Here is a 19,906-nt window from a genome sequence, read left to right as displayed (position 1 = left end):
TGGTGTACATTAAAGAGGAAATGACTGGCATTTTTTATCCAAGCTTGCCCGTCTCTCAGTGGCATTTGTATTGAGAGCTGCTATTTCAGACTCCCTTGTGTTTGCTTCTCAATGTTTGTTGGCTTTGTAGTTTTCTGTAATTTAGGTAACTGGGCCACTAATTGTTCTCACTTGTGAAAACATGGCTCTTTAGAAGGTAGCCCCTGTCAAAAAGCCTGTGATTTGGCAGCTTCTCCTCTGAAACTCAAGAGAAATCAAACTGTTAATGTAGCCTTTTCTCCTTTAAAGTTTGTTTTAAATATCTTAGCACAGTTTTTCTGGCTTCAGTGAAGTGAGTCAATGTTGAAGCTGCGGAGGAAACCTCAGTGTGAGAGTTATTTTTCTGGGTAAAATGCCTGATACCTCGTGTAAATAAATATCTATAACTATATAAATAAACCAGTTTTTACCAACATAATTATATGCTATTTATACATCCCAAAGTTTGATAGAGAGAAAAGCAAACGCTCTCTTTCTTGTTCATACAAAGGTCATAAGGATGAGGTAGCAAACATTCCCTGTGTTTCGTCATTTCAGGCGCTTTCCTGGCCCTCAAGGCTGGACGAAGAACTCCCAAAGTCTTTCATGCGCAAATCAGATCAGTATGTAGACAAGGCTCTGGTTACAAGGTATAGCAGGTACAAGGGAGGTGTAAATGCTTGACTAAGCACAAGTGAAGACACTAACCCAACAAGAGACACATGCAAGAAAAATGTTGGAATGAAGTTATATGGCTTTAGTAGAAATGTTATAAGGAATTAAGTATAAACAGATTAATAGAGTATTAAAGGAAAAATAAGGTTAGAATGTGCTAAGATAATTATAGGATAGAAAACAGAGGAAGATGGAAAGGAATTGCTGAAACAATTAACAGAAGTGGAATACAAAAAGGGAGGTGTGAGGAGGTCGCGGAAATAAGTGAATGAAAGATAAGATACTGAAATTATTTGATGTGTTTTAAACTGTTTTTGTTTTGTTAGTTTAATGTGTTAGTGTTATGTAGTGTTTTTGTATTGTATTGTATTGTTCTTCTTTTTTGTAGTGTTTAAATTGTTGGAAAAGTAATAAATATTATTTTTCTAAAAAACACAAGCGACACATGCCCTGCATCTTCCCTTTGAAGAGCAGGATTAGCACAGCTGTTAGCACAGAAAGTGGCCAGAGTCCCTGGACTGGACAAGCAAAGGGGGCACTCCTTTGGGTGCATTGGGCCTGCGAAGTTTGTTCACACAGGTGTCCCCATGGAGACACAGGTGGAGTTGGAGCCGGCTTAGCATCTGACTTACTCTCAGTTGCCCCCCCCCCCCAGAAAGAAGAGATGTGTCATTTACAGGAGAGGGTGCCAGAGGCGGCTGCACAATAAGAGAGGCCAGATGAGAGGTATTTGATATCTCAGGGATGCAACACTTCTATCTCCCGCTTGGACTACTGCAATGCGCTCTACGTGGGGCTACCTTTGAAGGTGACTCGGAAACTACAACTAATCCAGAATGCGGCAGCTAGACTGGTGACTGGGGGCAGCCGCCGAGACCACATAACACCGGTCTTGAAAGACCTACATTGGCTCCCAGTACGTTTCCGAGCACAATTCAAAGTGCTGGTGTTGACCTTTAAAGCCCTAAACGGCCTCGGCCCAGTATAACTGAAGGAGCGTCTCCACCCCCATCATTCTGCCCGGAAGCTGAGGTCCAGCGCCGAGGGCCTTCTGGCGGTTCCCTCATCGCGAGAAGCAAAGCTACAGGGAACCAGGCAGGGGGCCTTCTCAGTAGTGGTGCCCGCCCTGTGGAACGCCCTCCCATCAGATGTCAAAGCGATAAACAACTACCTGACATTCAGAAGACATCTTAAGGCAGCCCTGTTCAGGGAAGTTTTTAATCTGTGATATTTTAGTGTATTTTTGGTTTCTATGGAAGCCGCCCAGAGTGGCTGGGGAAACCCAGCCAGATGGGCGGGGTACAAATAATAAATAATAATAATAATAATAATGTCAATCCACGTGAGAGCCAACGTGATGACTTCCAGGTATCACTGGACTCCTAACTCACAGAAGCCCCAGCCAACATACCCAATGGCTAGGGATGATGGATGTTGAATACAATGACATCTGGAGGGTGTAACATTGGCTACCCTCTGCAAATGAACTGGATACAGACTTAGTCACCCACACAGACCCACTGAAATCAATGGGAGTTAAGTTAGGTAAAGGGACCCCTGACCATTAGGTCCAGTTGTGACCGACTCTGAGGTTGCGGTGCTCATCTCGCTTTATTGGCCGAGAGAGCCAGCATACAGCTGGTCATGTGGCCAGCATGACTAAGCCGCTTCTGGCGAACCAGAGCAGCACATGGAAATGCCATTTACCTTCCCACTGGAGTGGTACCTATTTATCTACTTGCACTTTGACATGCTTTTGAACTGCTAGATTGGCAGGAGCAGGGACCGAGCAACGGGAGCTCACCCCATCACGGGGATTCGAGCCGCCAACCTTCTGATCAGCAAGTCCTAGGCTCTGTGGTTTAACCCACAGCGCCACCCACGTCCCTTGAGAGTTAAGTTACTCATGACTTAACGTTTTTAGAAAGCTTATTTACATAATTTTGCTGAATTCAATAAATTCCTTTGATTGATCCAATCACACATCAGAGCATATATTATAATATAATCAAATTATCAAATATCAAATTATATTGTGGTGGAACATGCATGGCTATAATCTCATCTGTGTGTTTTTAAATTCTGCTACAAGGTAAGAGATCTCCAGCTTATTCAGAACAAAAGTGTCTAACTCAAATTCCAATGGGTATACTCGAAAGGTGATTAAGTCCATATCCAACCCATTGAACAGGAAAACAGTGCTATTCTTTGGGGGTAGGATTCCATTGTTAAGCACATTAAAAAAAAAAACCCACTGCATCCTTTGTCAGGTATCTGTGCAACAAGTCTAAATCTCCCCACTCTTGTAATCAACTTTAAGTTTAAATGACACAGCTTAATGGTAAAACAAGATCCTTCAGCCATAGGCCAAGATGAGAAGGATTTTACATGGTAATCTTGCATGTAACAGACCAGGTCACAAGGTGGTCAGAGTTCTGTTTAAGAAATTTATTTATTTTCACAAGCTTTGTTGTAACCACAATTAACTGCAAGACGTTAGCCTTGCAGTTGGAATCTCTGTGACTAACAGCATGGGAAAGTATGTAAAATAAAGCCAGATAGGGGGGAAAAAACCTTTTACAGTTACAAATTCCTCAAGCATTTGAGTCAGCATTTGGTTACAGATTTGGAATTCGCAGCAGCAGCAGCAGCAGCAGCAACATCCAGTGCAAAAATTCAAGCAGAGAGAAACAAGAGAAAAGAGCTTTCCCTTGGGATAGCTGGTGTGATGCCCTCCAGATGTTGCTGGACTCCAACTCCCATCACCCCACCAGCCAGCATACTCAGAGGTAAGGGAAAATGGGAGTTGTAGTTCAGCCAGATCAGTTGGTTAGAGTGTGCTGCTGAAAACGGCAAGGTCACAGTTTTGGGCTGAACTAGGCGTCCCTTCCAACTCTATGATTCTAAGATTCTATCACCTGCAATCTAATCTACCATCTGTCTTCTTCTTCTTGGGCGATCACTCGTAGCTAAGTAAGATTGTCTTCCATAAACACAGTTTTAGCAATGAGTCCGTAAGTGACTGTGGAGGTCAATTCTGGATCCACACATCCTTCCACAGTGGGGACATTAGTTTCCGGGCAGGAGTTTATCACAGTGTGGATTTGCCAAGCGTGCCTTCCTCTTAGCGCGTTTCTCCCTTGAGACCTGAGTTCGAGTGTCTTCAAAGCCCATGACACCTTTGGTCAAGGCTGTTCTCCAGTTGGAGTGCTCGCAGGCCAGTGTTTCCCAGTTGTCAGTGTTTATACTATATTTTTTTAGATTTGCCTTGAGACAGTCTTTAAACATCTTTTGTTGACCACCAGCGTTACACTTTCCATTTTTCAGTTCAGAATAGAGTACAGTGGTGCCTCGCAAGACGAAATTAATCCGTTCCCTGAGGCTCTTCGTATAGCGGTTTTTTCGTCTTGCGAAGCAAGCCCATTGACAGCTTAGCGGATTAGCGCTATAACAGTTTAGCGGCTTTTAGCGGCTTTTAGCGGCTTATCAGCTTAGCGGATCAGCTGATAAGCGGCTTAGCGGCTTAGAAAAAGGGGGGGAACCCGCAGGAACTCGCAAGACATTTTCGTCTTGCGAAGCAAGCCCATAGGGAAATTCGTTTTGCAAAGCGCCTCCAAAACGGAAAACCCTTTCGTCTAGTGGGTTTTCCGTCTTGCGAGGCGTTCGCCTTGCGGGGCACCACTGTAGTTGCTTTGGAAGGCGATCATCAGGCATCCGCACAACAGGACCAGTCCAACGAAGTTGATGTTGAATTAGGTTACCATCTGTAACCTAATACCAGCAGGGCGGCTCCAACACAAAAGCTGCTACTGTTCACATCTGGGAGCATGGTCCGAAGGCCTACAATGCAGTAGCCTTGCTGAAGTGAAGCGAGTCGGAGTCTAGTTGGCAACTCCATGCGGGTGCGCCATCTAGGGGAGAACGGGGGTCCAGCCCCCCCCCCAAAAAAAATCAATGGGCGGCCTGGGCCCCCTCAAAGTTCCGTGGCAGCTATGTATGCATGCCATGGGGCGTGCTTCCATCATGTCCACATGCCACTCGGTATCCACCAGACACATCAGCACACCCCATGGCATGCGCGAGTGACGTCAGCAGGCTCCGCAGCATGCGCGTGTGATGTGAGCATGCCATGGGGCATGGCGAGAACACGCCACAGGGCATGCCAACATCATGTACACATGCCACAGGGCATACCAACATCGTGTATGCACGCCCCACGGCGTGCTGACAGCTATCGCGCATGACGGGCTGCAAGGAACATAGCTTGCCCCTGACACAGTCAACACCTCAATTTTCATACCTAGAGGATAAGAAGGTGCACACCCCTCCATTTCAAGAGCAAAAGAAAACGTCATTTCCATCAGGACTGGCTCAGCTAGTGATGAAGCCAACACAGCAATTTCAATTTAACTCATCCGCCTATGACTTCTTCCTCTCTGCTTGGTACTTGCCTTACATACACCTCCTGTCCCTTTCTTTCTGAGAAGCCCTCAGGATAAACAGCTTTGGAAGCCAAGATTGCAGGAAGTGCAGCACTTTAAGGAGTGATGAATGGAGGGCACAGTGGGGTGCCAAGCATGTGCATCTGCCCACAGTGGTGCCAGAAAGCGATTAGACCACCATAGCTCAAATGCTGCTTTGTTACCTGGATGACAATAAACTGCTGAGATAGAATTGCTTAAAAATAGCCAACCGCATTGCAGTGAACTAAATTACTTTTAATGGCCGGATTAAGTGAAGGCTTCAGTTTCATTTACCTGGCTGCCATTCTCTGAAATACAACGTCTCTATTGAACAATGAGATAAAGAAATTAAACCTGGTGCGTGTGTTTCGTTTCAAGTGAAAACACCAGCTCAATACACCACCTTGCTTTCTGTGCAGGGAGGAATAAACATGCAAAGTACTGTATGTTATACAGTGGTACCTCGGGTTAAGTACTTAATTCATTCCAGAGGTCCGTTCTTAACCTGAAACTGTTCTTAACCTGAAGCACCACTTTAGCTAATGGGGCCTCCCACTTCTGCCTTGCTGCTGGAGCACAATTTCTGTTCTCATCCTGAAGCAAAGTTCTTAACCTGAAGCACTATTTTTGGGTTAGCAGAGTCCGTAACCTGAAGCTATGTAACCTGAAGCATATGTAACCCGAGGTACCACTGTACTGCAAAATCTGCCTTGGATACCAAAATACCAGAAGGAAACAGGTGTAGACACACAAAAAGCAATTCTACTGTCAGGGAACTGACATTGGAGCCAGCAGTGGAGGCAGGGCTCCCAAGCGATGCTGGAGAAGGGGCAAGCAGGGAGAGAGGGAACTCATCAGCTGGGGAAGGAAATCAGCGTAACACCAGGGATAAAGGGGGGTGGTTGGGGGAATCGGAGAGGGGTCTCCAGGACTCTTCGCTGGAGACCAGCGGGGAGAGCACTGGTCCTCCTCTGCCCACACCCACCCTGCGCAGAAGGCTTCCATGCAGGGAAAGTAGGCATAGACTTGGCGTCAAAGAGCTTTTGTGCTGGAAGAAGTTTAAGAAATGCCCTCTGACGGATTCTGCTAGCGACTGAACAGCCATGAAGTGAAGGACTGTCCAGTCAGGAAAGGTTTAACCAGGCTAACTAGCCAGGCATGGTAGCAACTTACGCACGAGCAACCCCATACATTCATTACATCTACATTTCAAGTTTGAACACTACCATGACTTCCACGCCAATTTTCTAGGGGTGGGGGGGAAGGCTATATCTCCACAGAGCAAGAATAAATCATTATCTCTATTCTGCCTGTCTGGGGAAGAATATCCTTTATCAAATTTTACAAGGGTTTGCATATATACACCAGGATGACCATTCTTCAGGCTTTAGCCCCTACCCTCTGCAATTTAAATATCTGAGTAGTTGGGGGGGGGGGTTGAATCATGACTCACATGTAAACACATACAGTACAGTGGTGCCCCACAAGACGAATGCCTCGCAAGACGAAAAACTCGCTAGACGAAAGAGTTTTCCGTTTTTTGAGTCGTTCCGCAAGACGAATTTCCCTATGGGCTTACTTCGCAAGACGAAACGTCTTGCAAGTTCTTGCGAGTTTTCTTCCTTTTTCTTAAAGCCGCTAAGCCGCTAATAGGGATGCTTCGCAAGACGAAAAAACTGCTAGATGAAGAGACTCGCGGAACGGATTAATTTCGTCTTGCGAGGCACCACTGTATGCACAAAAACTAACATACCACCAAGCAAATGGGATGAATTTTGCATGCTGGAGCTAGTGAGCTTCATTGCCAATCCCATCAATATAGCAAACGACAATATTAGTAAATATATTAATCTGGCCACTGAATTCTGCACAAGTTGTAGGTTCCAAACCGTCTTCAGGGGAAGCCCAACGTATAGCACACTTCAGTAATCTAACCTAGAAACAACTGAAGCAAGGTTATTCCTGTCCAGATAGTGTTGCAACTGAGACTCAATATGGAGTCCAAATGGCCAAAATACTGGGAAATTTTGGAACAAGAGGGAGACAAATTGAAATTGCAGAGCTTTGAGAAATTAAAAAACAAAGTGCGAGACTGGCTTCATTATTGTCAGATAATGGAGGCTTATAAATTGGACAAAAAAAATGGATTCCAGGTGGAAAAATCGAAATTAGAAACAGAATTGTTAGAACCCAAAACTAAGATTTTGTCAAAGATGTATAACTTGCTGCTGAAATGGAACACTCAGGATGAAACGGTGAAATCTGTAATGATTAAATGGGCACAGGATGTTGGACACAATATTATGTTTGCTGACTGGGAACAGTTATGGACCACCGGTTTGAAATTTACGGCATGTAATGCCTTAAGAGAGAATATTATGAAAATGATTTACAGGTGGTACATGACCCCAGTCAAGCTTGCAAAAATCTATCATTTGCTTGACAATAAATGTTGGAAATGTAAAGAGACTGAAGGTATATTCTTTCACCTTTGGTGGACGTGCCCAAGGATTAAGGCTTTCTGGGAGATGATCTATAATGAAATGAAAAAGGTATTTAAGTATACCTTCCTGAAGAAACCAGAGGCCTTTCTCCTGGGCATGGTCGGCCAATTGGTACCAAAGGAGGATAGAACGTTCTTTCTGTATGTGACAACAGCAGCAAGAACACTCATCGCAAAATATTGGAAGACACAAGATCTACCCACTCTGGAAGAATGGCAGATGAAGATGATTGACTACATGGGACTGGCAGAAATGACCGGCAGAATCTGAGACCAGGGAAAAGAGTCGGCGGAAGAAGATTGGAAGAAGTTTAAAGACTACTTGCAGAAAAACTGTAAAATTAAGGAATGCTAGAAGGATGTTGGATAGTAATTAAGTGGTTTTCAGCTGTAATGCTTAAGAGATAGAAAATAAGGTTTTGAGATAAGTAAAAGATCTAATGGTGAGGATTTACTGATCAAACAATTTAAACTGGAATATAAGAAAGGGTGGTATGAGGAGGTCTGGAAAGTAAGTTAAAAGAAAATAAGTAAATGGAACTTATATGTGTGTGTTTTTTTCTTCTTTTTCTCTTTTTAAACTGTCTTTACTTTTTGCATTTTTGCATTTTTGTTTTTTCTTTTCTTTTTGTTATAATGTATTAACTTTGAAAACTTTAATAAATATCTTTAAAAAAACAAAAAACAGATAGTGTTGCAACTGAGCCAACAGCCAAAGTCGAGAGAAGGCCACTTATGTATCCAGTGAGAGTGACAGAAGAGGATCCAAAAGTTGATAAGCCAGGAACAAAACATCACTTTACATCATGCCTTGTTTGCAACTCCCAGTATGCAGTATGCAGTTTGCAATTCCCAGTATGGGCATAACAGTGAACCAGGAGTCATGGTTCGCTGCTAGGTAAAGGTAAAGGATCCCGGACAGTTAAGTCCAGTCGCAAACAACTCTGGGGTTGCAGCACTCATCTTGCTTTACTGGCTGAGGTAGCAGACCTTTGTCCATGGACAGTTTTTCCATGGCCAGCATGACTAAGCTGCGTCTGGCAAAACCAGAGCAGCACATGGAAACGCCGTTTACCTTCCCACCGGAGCAGTACCTATTTATCTACTTGCACTTTGACGTGCTTTCAAACTGCTAGGTTGGCAGGAGCTGGGACCAAGCAACGGGAGCTCACCCCGTCGCGGGGATTCGAACCGCCAACCTTCCGATCGGCAAGCCCGAGGCTCAGTGGTTTAGACCACAGCTAGTGAGAACTAAATCTGTGGCCACCTGTGTGTTAGTAGTAAGCTATAATCAATGGCTTACTGTAATGCATGAACCCAGCCAAAGTGCACAATAATTTATTTCACATATGCAGGTTTTAGACCGTTTCTATTACAACCCACATAGGTGAAAAATTTCCCCTGTGGAATTTAGAATAGGCTTTCAGATGGTTAATCTTTTCTAGCTCTTACTTGCAGTTCGTTTATATAATGTGTATAATGACAGCAATACGGTCTCACAGCGCTGGAGAGAGGTTTGTTTGTTTTTACTGTGCTATATAGCTTATTTGGAAGCAGGCCCCAGGATTTCAATTTGTTCTCGACTTTCTCTTTGGCGTAAGAGAAAGCTGTGTCCTGTCCACAGTACAAGCAGCAGCTGTCTGCTCCCAAACCCGGGAAGCCAGTAACAGAAAGATAACACACACTTATATTGAAGACTAACCTGCAATCCTAGGTGTTGCTTGGACTCCACTGCCATCATCCCTAAACATTGGCCATACTGGCTGAGGCTGATGTGAGTTGAGTCCAACAACTCATCCCTAAACATTGGCCATACTGGCTGAGGCTGATGTGAGTTGAGTCCAACAACATCTGGAAGTCCAGAAGACAGTTCTTCCTGTTGAAAGCTATCTATACTGCTCTGGTTTGTCTCATCTCAAAGCAGATATTGTCAAACTGGAAAAGGTACAGAAAACAGAAATTAAGATGATCAAAGGCCAGTGCCATTCCTATCTGTAAAAAGCACATGTTTTTTCTCTGAAATGATACACGGTGGATATTGATAAAAAGCATGAATGAAATTCTGAGGAAACCCTTTCTTTTTTAAACCCTACTACTTTTCCATCATGACTTGGAGTCACCCAGTGAAATAAGAGATTCACAATGAAGAAAAAAAGATATATTCAGACAGTGCATCATTAGCTTGAAGAATTACCTATCATGGGATTGGGGCTGGTTCCAGGTTTGAGGACGCCCTGAGCAAAGGGTCCTTTGCTGGGGGGGGGGTGCTCCATTGGTGAATCCTGGTGATGGCAGAAAGCAAGAGAATTCTGAGCAGTGCTCTGAGCAGCACCAGGCAGCTGGGTCTAGCAGCCGCTTGAGTTTCCCACAATGCCTCAGAGTGGTGTTATGGAAGGACATGGTAGGAAATTAAAATGGCAGCTAGAGCTTGCCGTCTGATGATGGACTCAAGGGCATCCTGATCAAATTTGCAGATGACACCAAACTGGGAGGGGTGGCTAACACCCCAGAGGACAGGATCACACTTCAAAACGACCTTGACAGATTAGAGAACTGGGCCAAAACAAACAAGATGAATTTTAACAGGGAGAAATGTAAAGTATTGCACTTGGGCAAAAAAAATGAGAGGCACAAATACAAGATGGGTGACACCTGGCTTGAGAGCAGTACATGTGAAAAGGATCTAGGAGTCTTGGTTGACCACAAACTTGACATGAGCCAACAGTGTGACGCGGCAGCTAAAAAAGCCAATGCAATTCTGGGCTGCATCAATAGGAGTATAGCATCTAGATCAAGGGAAGTAATAGTGCCACTGTATTCTGCTCTGGTCAGACCTCACCTGGAGTACTGTGTCCAGTTCTGGGCACCACAGTTCAAGAAGGACACTGACAAACTGGAACGTGTCCAGAGGAGGGCAACCAAAATGGTCAAAGGCCTGGAAACGATGCCTTATGAGGAACGGCTAAGGGAGCTGGGCATGTTTAGCCTGGAGAAGAGGAGATCAAGGGGTGATATGATAGCCATGTTCAAATATATAAAAGGATGTCACATAGAGGAGGGAGAAAGGTTGTTTTCTGCTGCTCCAGAGAAGCGGACACGGAGCAATGGTTCCAAACTACAAGAAAGAAGATTCCACCTAAACATTAGGAAGAACTTCCTGACAGTAAGAGCTGTTCGACAGTGGAATTTGCTGCCAAGGAGTGTGGTGGAGTCTCCTTCTTTGGAGGTCTTTAAGCAGAGGCTTGACAACCATATGTCAGGAGTACTCTGATGGTGTTTCCTGCTTGGCAGGGGGGTTGGACTCGATGGCCCTTGTGGTCTCTTCCAACTCTATGATTCTATGATTCTATGATACCACTTGGAGCTCTGGGACATTAAAAACACATATTTGAAGTGTCAGTGAGGCACCACTTTGATTTTTTTAATGAAATAGTAGCACATCAATATCATTTTAAATAAACGGATCAGAAGCTTCACCGCTGAGGAACAGCCCTTTCCCTAATAGGAGAAGTAAATCTCATACCTCTTTGTGACTTTCCTAGGGACATCTGGTTGGGTTTCACCACTGTGAGAAAGAGGATGCCAGACTAGATGGGCCTCTGGTCTGATCCAGAAGAGTTTGTCTTATGTTCTATGCATGGGGGCGCATTAACACCTGGTTTGAATGATTGCAGACCCCTTCAGAATGGTATGAGGTTTGGGCTCTATAGTTAGAACAATGGCAGATATACACATATCCAAAACACACCAAAAGCACGTAACTTCCCTCAAAGAATCCAGGGGGCCTGTAGTTTCTTCCTCACAGAACTAAAATTCTAAGCATCCTTCATATTCTACAGTTCCCAAGATTCTGGGGCGAGGTTGCATGCTTTAAAGATGTGCTGGGTGTGTTTTAAATGTGTGGGGTGCACCTGCCCTTAATACTGAGAAAGGTTATTTTAAGAATATGTCATAAATTGTACATCGAGAATGACGTATCCATTTGACTTGCCCTAGAACTGATGCCTGGAGAAATACGAAAAATCTAACAGAATCTAGTTGGGTTGTTGTTGTTGTTTACAATCTAAAGGTAATGCCATGAACAGGAACAATAATCACATCTATAACAGTTTTTTACTGCCATACTAGTTTTTCACACACGAGTGTACATCCAGGATCAGCATGAAACAACAAGTCATTTTTAGCTTTGCATTTTCTGCACTAAGAAATGTGTATTGTGTGTTAGAGACAACTCAGCATTTGAAAATGTAATTTCTATTCCCCTGTCCCCAGTCCAAATTAAAATAAGCTCTTTCAATTTGCTTCTCAATATTATTCGAGAAACTCCCCCCGTCAGTAAACACACCGCTGGAAAGCTGACAGGCAGGAAAAATGCAAAAGCACTTTCAAATCAAAGAGAACGATGGCAATTCATTTTAGGGCCTGGTTCCAGACTGAATGCATTTATTGATACCACAATGTGCCACAGTTCCAAGGCCAGCATTTTGAGAAATAAGAGTCCCATCTATTGGAATGAGATACAAGCAAGCATTGTGAACACTTGCCCCTGCCTTCATTCAAACGGCTCCAGGTGAATTTAGAGCCATCCAAACCAGAGAGCTACTTTTTCACAGAGCCTCCCCACCCCCACCCCCAATAAACATGGAAAGAGTGTTTCCACGCACCCCGCTCCAAAGTAGAAATAAGTATTTTTTAAAAAAATCATCACTTGAAATATTTACCTCCTTCTCCCATTATGGCCTTGTATGCCAACAGTTGTTTTTAGAACGCCACATCCAGCTCTTTAACCATTTAAAACACGAGCGGTATGAAATGAATTTACTCTCCCCAGCCTCACTGGAAGTTGTTAAGGCTGCTCGAATTATTCCCATCCGGCGCAACCGGACCTATCGTATTTCATATTGAGAGCATCTGCTGTCAAGATGATGGGCTCTCAACTCGTTCCTGAGAAATAGAAGAACGAAGGCAACCAAACAAAGCATAAGCACTGCTCCAAGGAGTGCGAGAGACAGGTGCCTACATGCTCCATTAGCCACCAAGTCCAAATTGTCATTGCGAACAAAAACACTGGACCATGTGTGGCAGCAGCTCATTAGCTTGACATTTGGAATCCATCTCTGCAAGCTTACTAAGGCCAACTCCCATTGCCAAGCTACTCTTCTGTGTCTGTTTTCAAGAGGGATTCGTGACTCTTGCTCTCAGTTATTGGGGATCACCACGATTACAGAATAACTACAAAGCTGGGTTTCAAGTCTCAGCAGAATTTATTCCAGGGGTTGTCCATGGGCACCAGTGTTCATACTTAAAATGGTGCCCGAGAAAGGTCTCAGTAAATACCCACTCAAACATCCACAATGGGAGACAGTTTGCTTTTCTGGCTCAGTTGCTGTTTGAACGTCTACACAACACCCTTAAACATGCTCATATTTCATTGGTAGTGCAGCTCTTTGCAAGTGTTGGCATTCAGCTGGTCGCAGGTGCCCATGGTCAGCTGGCTAGTGCCTCTTGAAAAGTGCTGTACTTTGAAAGCCCCACCGATTACTGATCATCAATACTAGCAAACTGCTGTGCCCACAGCACTCTAATTTCAACCACACGAGCAAAAGGAAAACAGGTCGCCTCATTGTGAGCGGTCTCTCTTAACCATCTCTCAAAGTTGGCCAATGGGGTGAAGGCGAAAAGGATCCGGCCTAGCAGTTAGATTCAGTTCCTTGCCACTAGTGTAGAAGCAGGAAGTTACTCCTAGAGCAAATCTTAAGTTTTAAAGCAGACATTGTGTGAGATATAGTGGTACCTCGGGTTAAGTAATTAATTCGTTCTGGAGGTGTGTTCTTAACCTGAAACTGTTCTTAACCTGAAGCACCACTTTAGCTAATGGGGCCTCCTGCTGCCGCCGCACCGCCGGAGCACAATTTCTGTTCTCATCCTGAAGCAAAGTTCTTAACCCGAGGTAATATTTCTGGGTTAGCAGAGTCTGTAACCTGAAGTGTATGCAACCTGAAGCGTATGTAATCCGAGGTACCACTGTTTAGCAATGGTTGGGTCACGATGACTTCATTGACATTAATGGTTGGCATGGGTTTTGGCTTAACACAACCATAAACAATTCATGAGCCCATCACCAAATTAAATTGTAAATGTCATCTCAGAATGCAGGTTGAATATCTTCCAGGAGTACCTGCACTTAACTGCAGAAATCAGTTTCAAAGAGCATGTGAGTTGTTACCTAGGTGAGGTCCCAACACTTATAAAATGTGAAAGGATTAAGAAACAGGATCTTTATAACCATTTGCTCCACCCTCCCACTTTTTAAAAAATAAAATAAAATCTGAAGAGCTACTGGTAGAGAAAATAAGTGAAAATTATCACTCCCCACCCCCACCCCCCCAAAAAAGTCCAGAAAAGCAGGTGTTACTTTGTAAACAATGGAAAACTAATAAAGGGCTATAAGGCACTAACTACCATAAGAATCATGGCTTCTTCTGCTGTTGTTTCTAAAGCATTACTTCTAAATATTATGTAGTAATTTGCAGTTTCCAGGAATAGTCCGTGCTTGTTCCACTGTACCACATCCAGGATGGAGCAAAATTACTTTAAATACCAAGTACAAACCAAGTGACCTCAGTCATACTGGAGGCTTAACAACTCTAGTGCTATCCCTGAACCACAGCAAGAGAAGCAGCTTTTCTGCAACACAAAATAAATCACTGAAGCTGGATTTTAAATGTCAACTCCATGGCTGCAAAAGAGAACATATTTGCTAGGGAGCAATTCACATGTAGAGAGAGAGGGAGCATTGCCAAGGGTAGACTTTGGTTATCCAGGACAGACTGATATGTCAACGTCAATTCTATATATAAGACGCACAAATGTACCTCTTCAACTGTTTCATCTACAAACCCTTGGCAAGAGGCATTAGAATCCAGGACAGACAATGTTCTCTTCATGCAGTAATTTGGAATTGCACTAGCTGACCCCCTAAAGCTTTCGGATTAAAGGGTGTAGTGCACAGAAATGTAAATGAATGAAAACTCTCAGACTCCCAGAAACTGACAAGTGGAAAAAGTTGCTGGCTGTAAGTTATCAATTCATCATCTGCTGCTCCTTAAATCTCTCTCTCTCTCTCTCTCTCTCTCTCTCTCTCTCCCCCCCCCCCTATATTTGATTCACTAACCTAGGGGGCTGAAGCCCACATGAAGATGGGAAAGATACAGTTCTCACTCTAAGTGCTCTGTCATTGTGCTTGACATCTGCAGAAAGTGCGGAACTTTCCACACTTTTGCCAGTTGTCTCCTTTCTTTCAAATATAGAAATGCCATAACTCAAACCATGACTCTTGGCCCCAATCTGTTCCTTAATTGTTAAGTGTGAGAACCTCACCCTGGTTGCTCAGTGTTGACAACCATTACTTCACATGTTCCAGATCTGAATACAGAAAAATGGGTTTCAGGGACATGCCCTAGCTAAAATTAAGCTCCGGCTTTTGCAGACCCGGCACAAATAGTTTTTTGCTGGCTCCACTGCGCATATCATCTGAAGTGGGGTGCTATTTAGAAATGGTTTGCTGTGGCACCAGGACCTCTCTTAGCGTCCACCTGCCACAAAACTCCATCACCACCACTAAGATTGTCATGTGAAGTTGAACTAATACAGGGGTGCTTCTCTGAATGGAATCCAACCCCCTCCCTCCCCAGCCAGCAAAGCCAATGATCAGAAACGATGGGAGCTGTAGTCAAGTTACATCTGGAGGGCTGCAAGGCCCTGACCTAACACAATCAGTCTCAAGTCCAGTTTTCATTGAGATGGCTCAGTCTGCAGATGATGGAGCGTCGTACAAGAAAAACACTTCCTCCAGATAGACAGCTAGATCTCAGATGGAGGGATTCTAGTCTATTCCTTCTCATTCAAGTGCTACTTTTTTAGGTGTATGGTTTCTTTTTTCATGAGAGAATACTCCTCCATGCACAAGCCCCCATCTGCAACCTGAAGAGGCACAACTGAAATACAGGTCTACCACTTTAAGAGAAAACCAGGACTATAATTGGTCCTTATGGAAATGCTGCTCAGAAAGAAATCTTTCCCTGTCATCTTTGCAAATTAACGTAACAATATGCTGCCAAAAAGCCATGAACTTCAACCCCAGATCCTCTGAGAGATGATGATGATGATGACTGTTGTGTCAAGAGCTGCTAGTCTGGACTCACACCTGAGTGTTTGATGACTAGCATCAAAGGCTGCCTTGCATGTGTGAACATCCTATCATGGATCACCGTGCTTTCAAAGCACCCCTCAACACTTAATACCAGGGTGGGGCTCTAGCTGGGGGAGACAGTTCCAACCATGTCCATCCCTCTACAGGCCACTTTGACAAGTGGAAGGGGCCATTCGCCTCTTCGCCCAGAGCTTTAAAGGACATAATCTTGGACTCCCAGTTGTTGTTGTTGCATTTATTAAGCCTCTTTTCTTATGAAGTAACCGGGAGCAACTTGCATCAATGCCAATTATAAACAACAACAAAAACTGAAAAGCACAGCAACACAGATAAAAGGCTAAAAGCACAGCTAAACCAAAAAGTTCCACCCCACTAAGAAAGCTGACAATACCCTTCAAATTAAGAGACAAAGGCTGGGGAGGGGGGAGAGAAAAGTATTTGCCTGGTACCTAAAACTACATAAAGATGTTGCCTCACTGTTATGGTCCAAAGGAAAGCAGGTACCAAGATCGCCATATCCGATGTCACTTCAAAGAACTTGCAGGAAACGAAACACCTCCATTTCTCTGGCCAAACTACCCCATTGCCCAAGGATCCTTAGAACTAGAGACTTTTGGGAAAGATTTTCTGTCATCTTTCTTAAAAGTACAATGTACATCAGGGATCCACCTGGGGCCCTGCCACAGATCTCTTTGTCAGTGGCCCAAATCCAGCAGTCGGGTTCAATCCTCACTCAAGGGTAAACTCACATCAAGCATGTTTCATTGTCCTTGTCATCCTCTGCTTGATAACACATGCACACACACACACACACACACGCAAACACAGATATTGCACCCGTGCACACGCCATATTAGTGGTGCATTTAGGCCATTTTAGTGAAGGGTAGTCAACGTGGTGTCATCCACATGTTGTCGGACTACAACGCCCATCATCCATAACATAGACTATGCTGGCTGAGGCTGATGGGAGCTGGAGCCTAACAATACTACACTGGCTTTCTCAATTTTAGACTCTGAGCTTAATGGTCTTATTGGGGAGAGGGGCTCTTTAGATAGCAGTTGCGTCTTACATCTCTCACTTCAAAATGTAGAAAGCTAGCCCTGCTGCATCTGGAGTCTGCTCATTTTGCTGAGACAGACCCTGGACTTCTGTCCCAAAGTCTGACCCGATGGCATCACACAGCTCCTAATAAGATTCTAGCCCTACCAGTGACCATTCCCAGCAGGCCATTTGAGAATCAATGCTTCTTTGAGTGGTAGGGGGGAAAGTGGCCCTCTTCCTTATTTTTTTTTATTTAAGAATAATTTTTTATTAACCGACCAATCACATCAAATCAAACCAAATTACATAAATTCCAAATTCCTCACCCCAAACTAGGAAAAAGATTTTTAAAATGTATACAAACATAAGAAATTGCTCCCCCACCCACAAACACAGCCCTGCTGTTGTAGGATCCTGGAGAGGATGCTAGGAAAAAGGAATCAATTTCTCCCATACCTAATTGTCATAACTAATAACTCAGCTCAACAGTGCACTCTCTCCCCATCACATGAGTGGGAGGAGGGAAGAAGGCAGACTTTGGGGAGTTCCACTTTAACCCTCCCTCCCATTTTCATGATAGACGATTGCTGGCATTTTAAAATTTCATCCAATCAATACCACTTAAGACAACCCAAATTTAATTTCAGTGAGGGCTCCCATCGTCAAGATCTGGCCCTGAAATGTGCGATTTAGTAAAAGCAAGGAGCAAGGCATGCTTAGCTTGGAGGCGAGTTTCTGTGTGTGATGGAGAAACAGCACCATACTTTTCGGTTACTTGAAGGGCTGTCACACAGAAGAGAGCAAAGATTTGCTCTCTGCTGCCCTCGAGGGCAAGACTAGAGCTAATGGGTTTCAGCTGTGGGAGGAGGCAGAGTCTGGACGTTAAGAGAAAATCCTTAATTCTTGACTGCAAGGGTCAAGAATGGAACAGGCTCGCCCTCACTGGGCAACCATCTGTTGGGGATGCCCAAGCACTGGATTGTCTGCATGGTCCAGGGGGGTTGAAGGCCTTCAAGGATGCCCTCCAACCCACAATTCTAAGCCTCTAAGCGCATGCAGAGTGCCGATTTCTTATCACGAAGCAGGCTTTCAGCATATACAGTTCTAGAGGGCAAGGGACAAGAAGGCGTAAGTCTGTCAGAGAGCCAAAAGGTAAGAGCTGTTTGACAGTGGAGCAGGTCTCCCTCAGGAGGTTGTGGCCTCTCCTTCCTTGGAGGGGTTTAAGCAGAGGGTGGATGGTCAGCTGTCATGAATGCTTCGGCTGAGATTCCTGCCTTGCAGGGGGTTGGACTAGATGACCTTTGGGTCTCTTCCAACTCTACGATTCTATGAAATAGGCACTTTTAGAGAAAGAAAAATGTGCCTATTTCACAGAATCATAGAGAAAGAAATAGTGATGTATGGAAGTGAGAGCTGGACCATGAAAGGCTGATCACCGAAGAATTGATGCTTTTGAGTTATGGTGCTGGAGGAGACTCTTGAGAGTCCCATGGACTGCAAGAAGATCAAACGCATCCATTCTTAAGGAAATCAGTCCTGAGTGCTCACTGGAAGGACAGATCCTGAAGCTGAGGCTTCGATACTTTGGCCACCTCATGAGAAGAGAAGACTCCCTGGAAAAGACCCTGATGTTGGGAAAGATGGAGGGCACAAGGAGAAGGGGATGACAGAGGACGAGATGGTTGGACAGTGTTCTCGAAGCTACCAGCATGAGTTTGACCAAACTGCGGGAGGCAGTGGAAGACAGGAGTGCCTGGCGTGCTCTGGTCCAGGGGGTCACGAAGAGTCGGACACAACTAAACAACAACAGAGAAAGAAATGGAGAGAAGAGTCTTCAGGAGGTTGAGTGGGTCTTGGAAGATTGGAAATCAACTTTAGCTCAGTTGGCCGAGCATGAGACTCTTGAACTCTGGGGTTGGGGGTTCGATCCCCACGTTGGACAAAAAGGATTCCAGCATTGCAGAGAGTTGGACTGGATGACCCTTGTGGTCCCTATGATTCTGAAAGAGGGTGGGAGATGGGAAGCTGGGAAGGATCCCCCCCCCCCTCTCCCCTTACTCACCATCGCGTATTGTCATAGTAATGCTCCAGCACGGAGTAGCCAAAGAAAGAGTTGTTGGGTCCTTGGAAAATCACCGGGTGGTCCAGGTCGAGGTTATAGGAGTAGACCAGCGCCACGCACAGCGTCGCCACCAGCACTTGACACGCGCCCCGCTTGCGCGCCCCGCGGAACACAGCAGCAGCCATTCTTCGGCGGAGAACGCGCGCCTCTTGCAAGCCAGGATCCGGCCCCCCAGCTCCGTCGGGCGCCGCCTGCTCTCGCTGTCGGAGAAGAAGAAGAAGAAGAAGAGGAGCCCCGCGACCCGGGCCCGAGAGCGGAAGGGCGGAGCAGCCAGCAGCGCTCGGCTTGGCGCATCCACGCAGCGCCTGCAAGCCAAGACCATCCAGAGGCGAGTCCCCGGGCGGCAGGCGGTTCCCCGCGGGAGTTTGCAAGGGCGGCGGCGGCAGGACGCTGGAGCTGGAGCTGGAGCGCGCGGGCTCTTCTGGCCGCGTCCCGGAGCAAGCGAGGGGCTTTTGAGCGCCGCCGCCGCCGCGCAGCGGAGCCAGCCGTCTCCCCGCCGGAGGCGCAGCGCCCTCTGGCGACGCCTCTCGCGCTCTTCCGCGCCTGAGCAGAAATAAGGGAAAACAAGGAAAAAATTCCTTCCAGTAGCACCTTAAAGACCAACTAAGTCAGTTCTTGGTAGGAGCTTTCGTGTGCATGCACACTTCTTCAGATACACTGAAACAGAACAAAACAAATTCCTTCCAGTAGCACCTTAAAGACCAACTAAGTCAGTTCTTGGTATGAGCTTTCGTGTGCATGCACACTTCTTCAGATACACTGAAACAGAACAAAACAAATTCCTTCCAGTAGCACCTTAAAGACCAACTAAGTCAGTTCTTGGTATGAGCTTTCGTGTGCATGCACACTTCTTCAGATACACTGAAACA

The 19,906-nt window shown here is 45.1% G+C and overlaps 1 protein-coding gene across 1 annotated transcript in view; it reads right to left on the bottom strand.

Moving 5' to 3' along the window:
• The window catches only part of ITGA9 (integrin subunit alpha 9), a 241,922-nt gene extending 222,494 nt beyond the window's left edge, over nucleotides 1–19,428 (bottom strand). The window contains exon 1 of the mRNA XM_081834755.1: nucleotides 18,978–19,428. Within this exon, the coding sequence (XP_081690881.1) occupies nucleotides 18,978–19,162 (185 nt within the window). The 5' untranslated portion in view covers nucleotides 19,163–19,428. The remainder of the gene's footprint in view (nucleotides 1–18,977) is intronic.
• Nucleotides 19,429–19,906: the final 478 nt, after the last annotated feature.

The sequence above is a fragment of the Podarcis erhardii genome (assembly GCF_964252035.2).
Source record: "Podarcis erhardii genome assembly, chromosome: 12".
In the NCBI taxonomy this organism is placed as follows: Eukaryota; Metazoa; Chordata; class Lepidosauria; order Squamata; family Lacertidae; genus Podarcis; species Podarcis erhardii.
The sequence above is the reverse complement of the archived record's forward strand: the minus strand, read 5'-3'. Positions and strand labels throughout refer to the sequence as shown.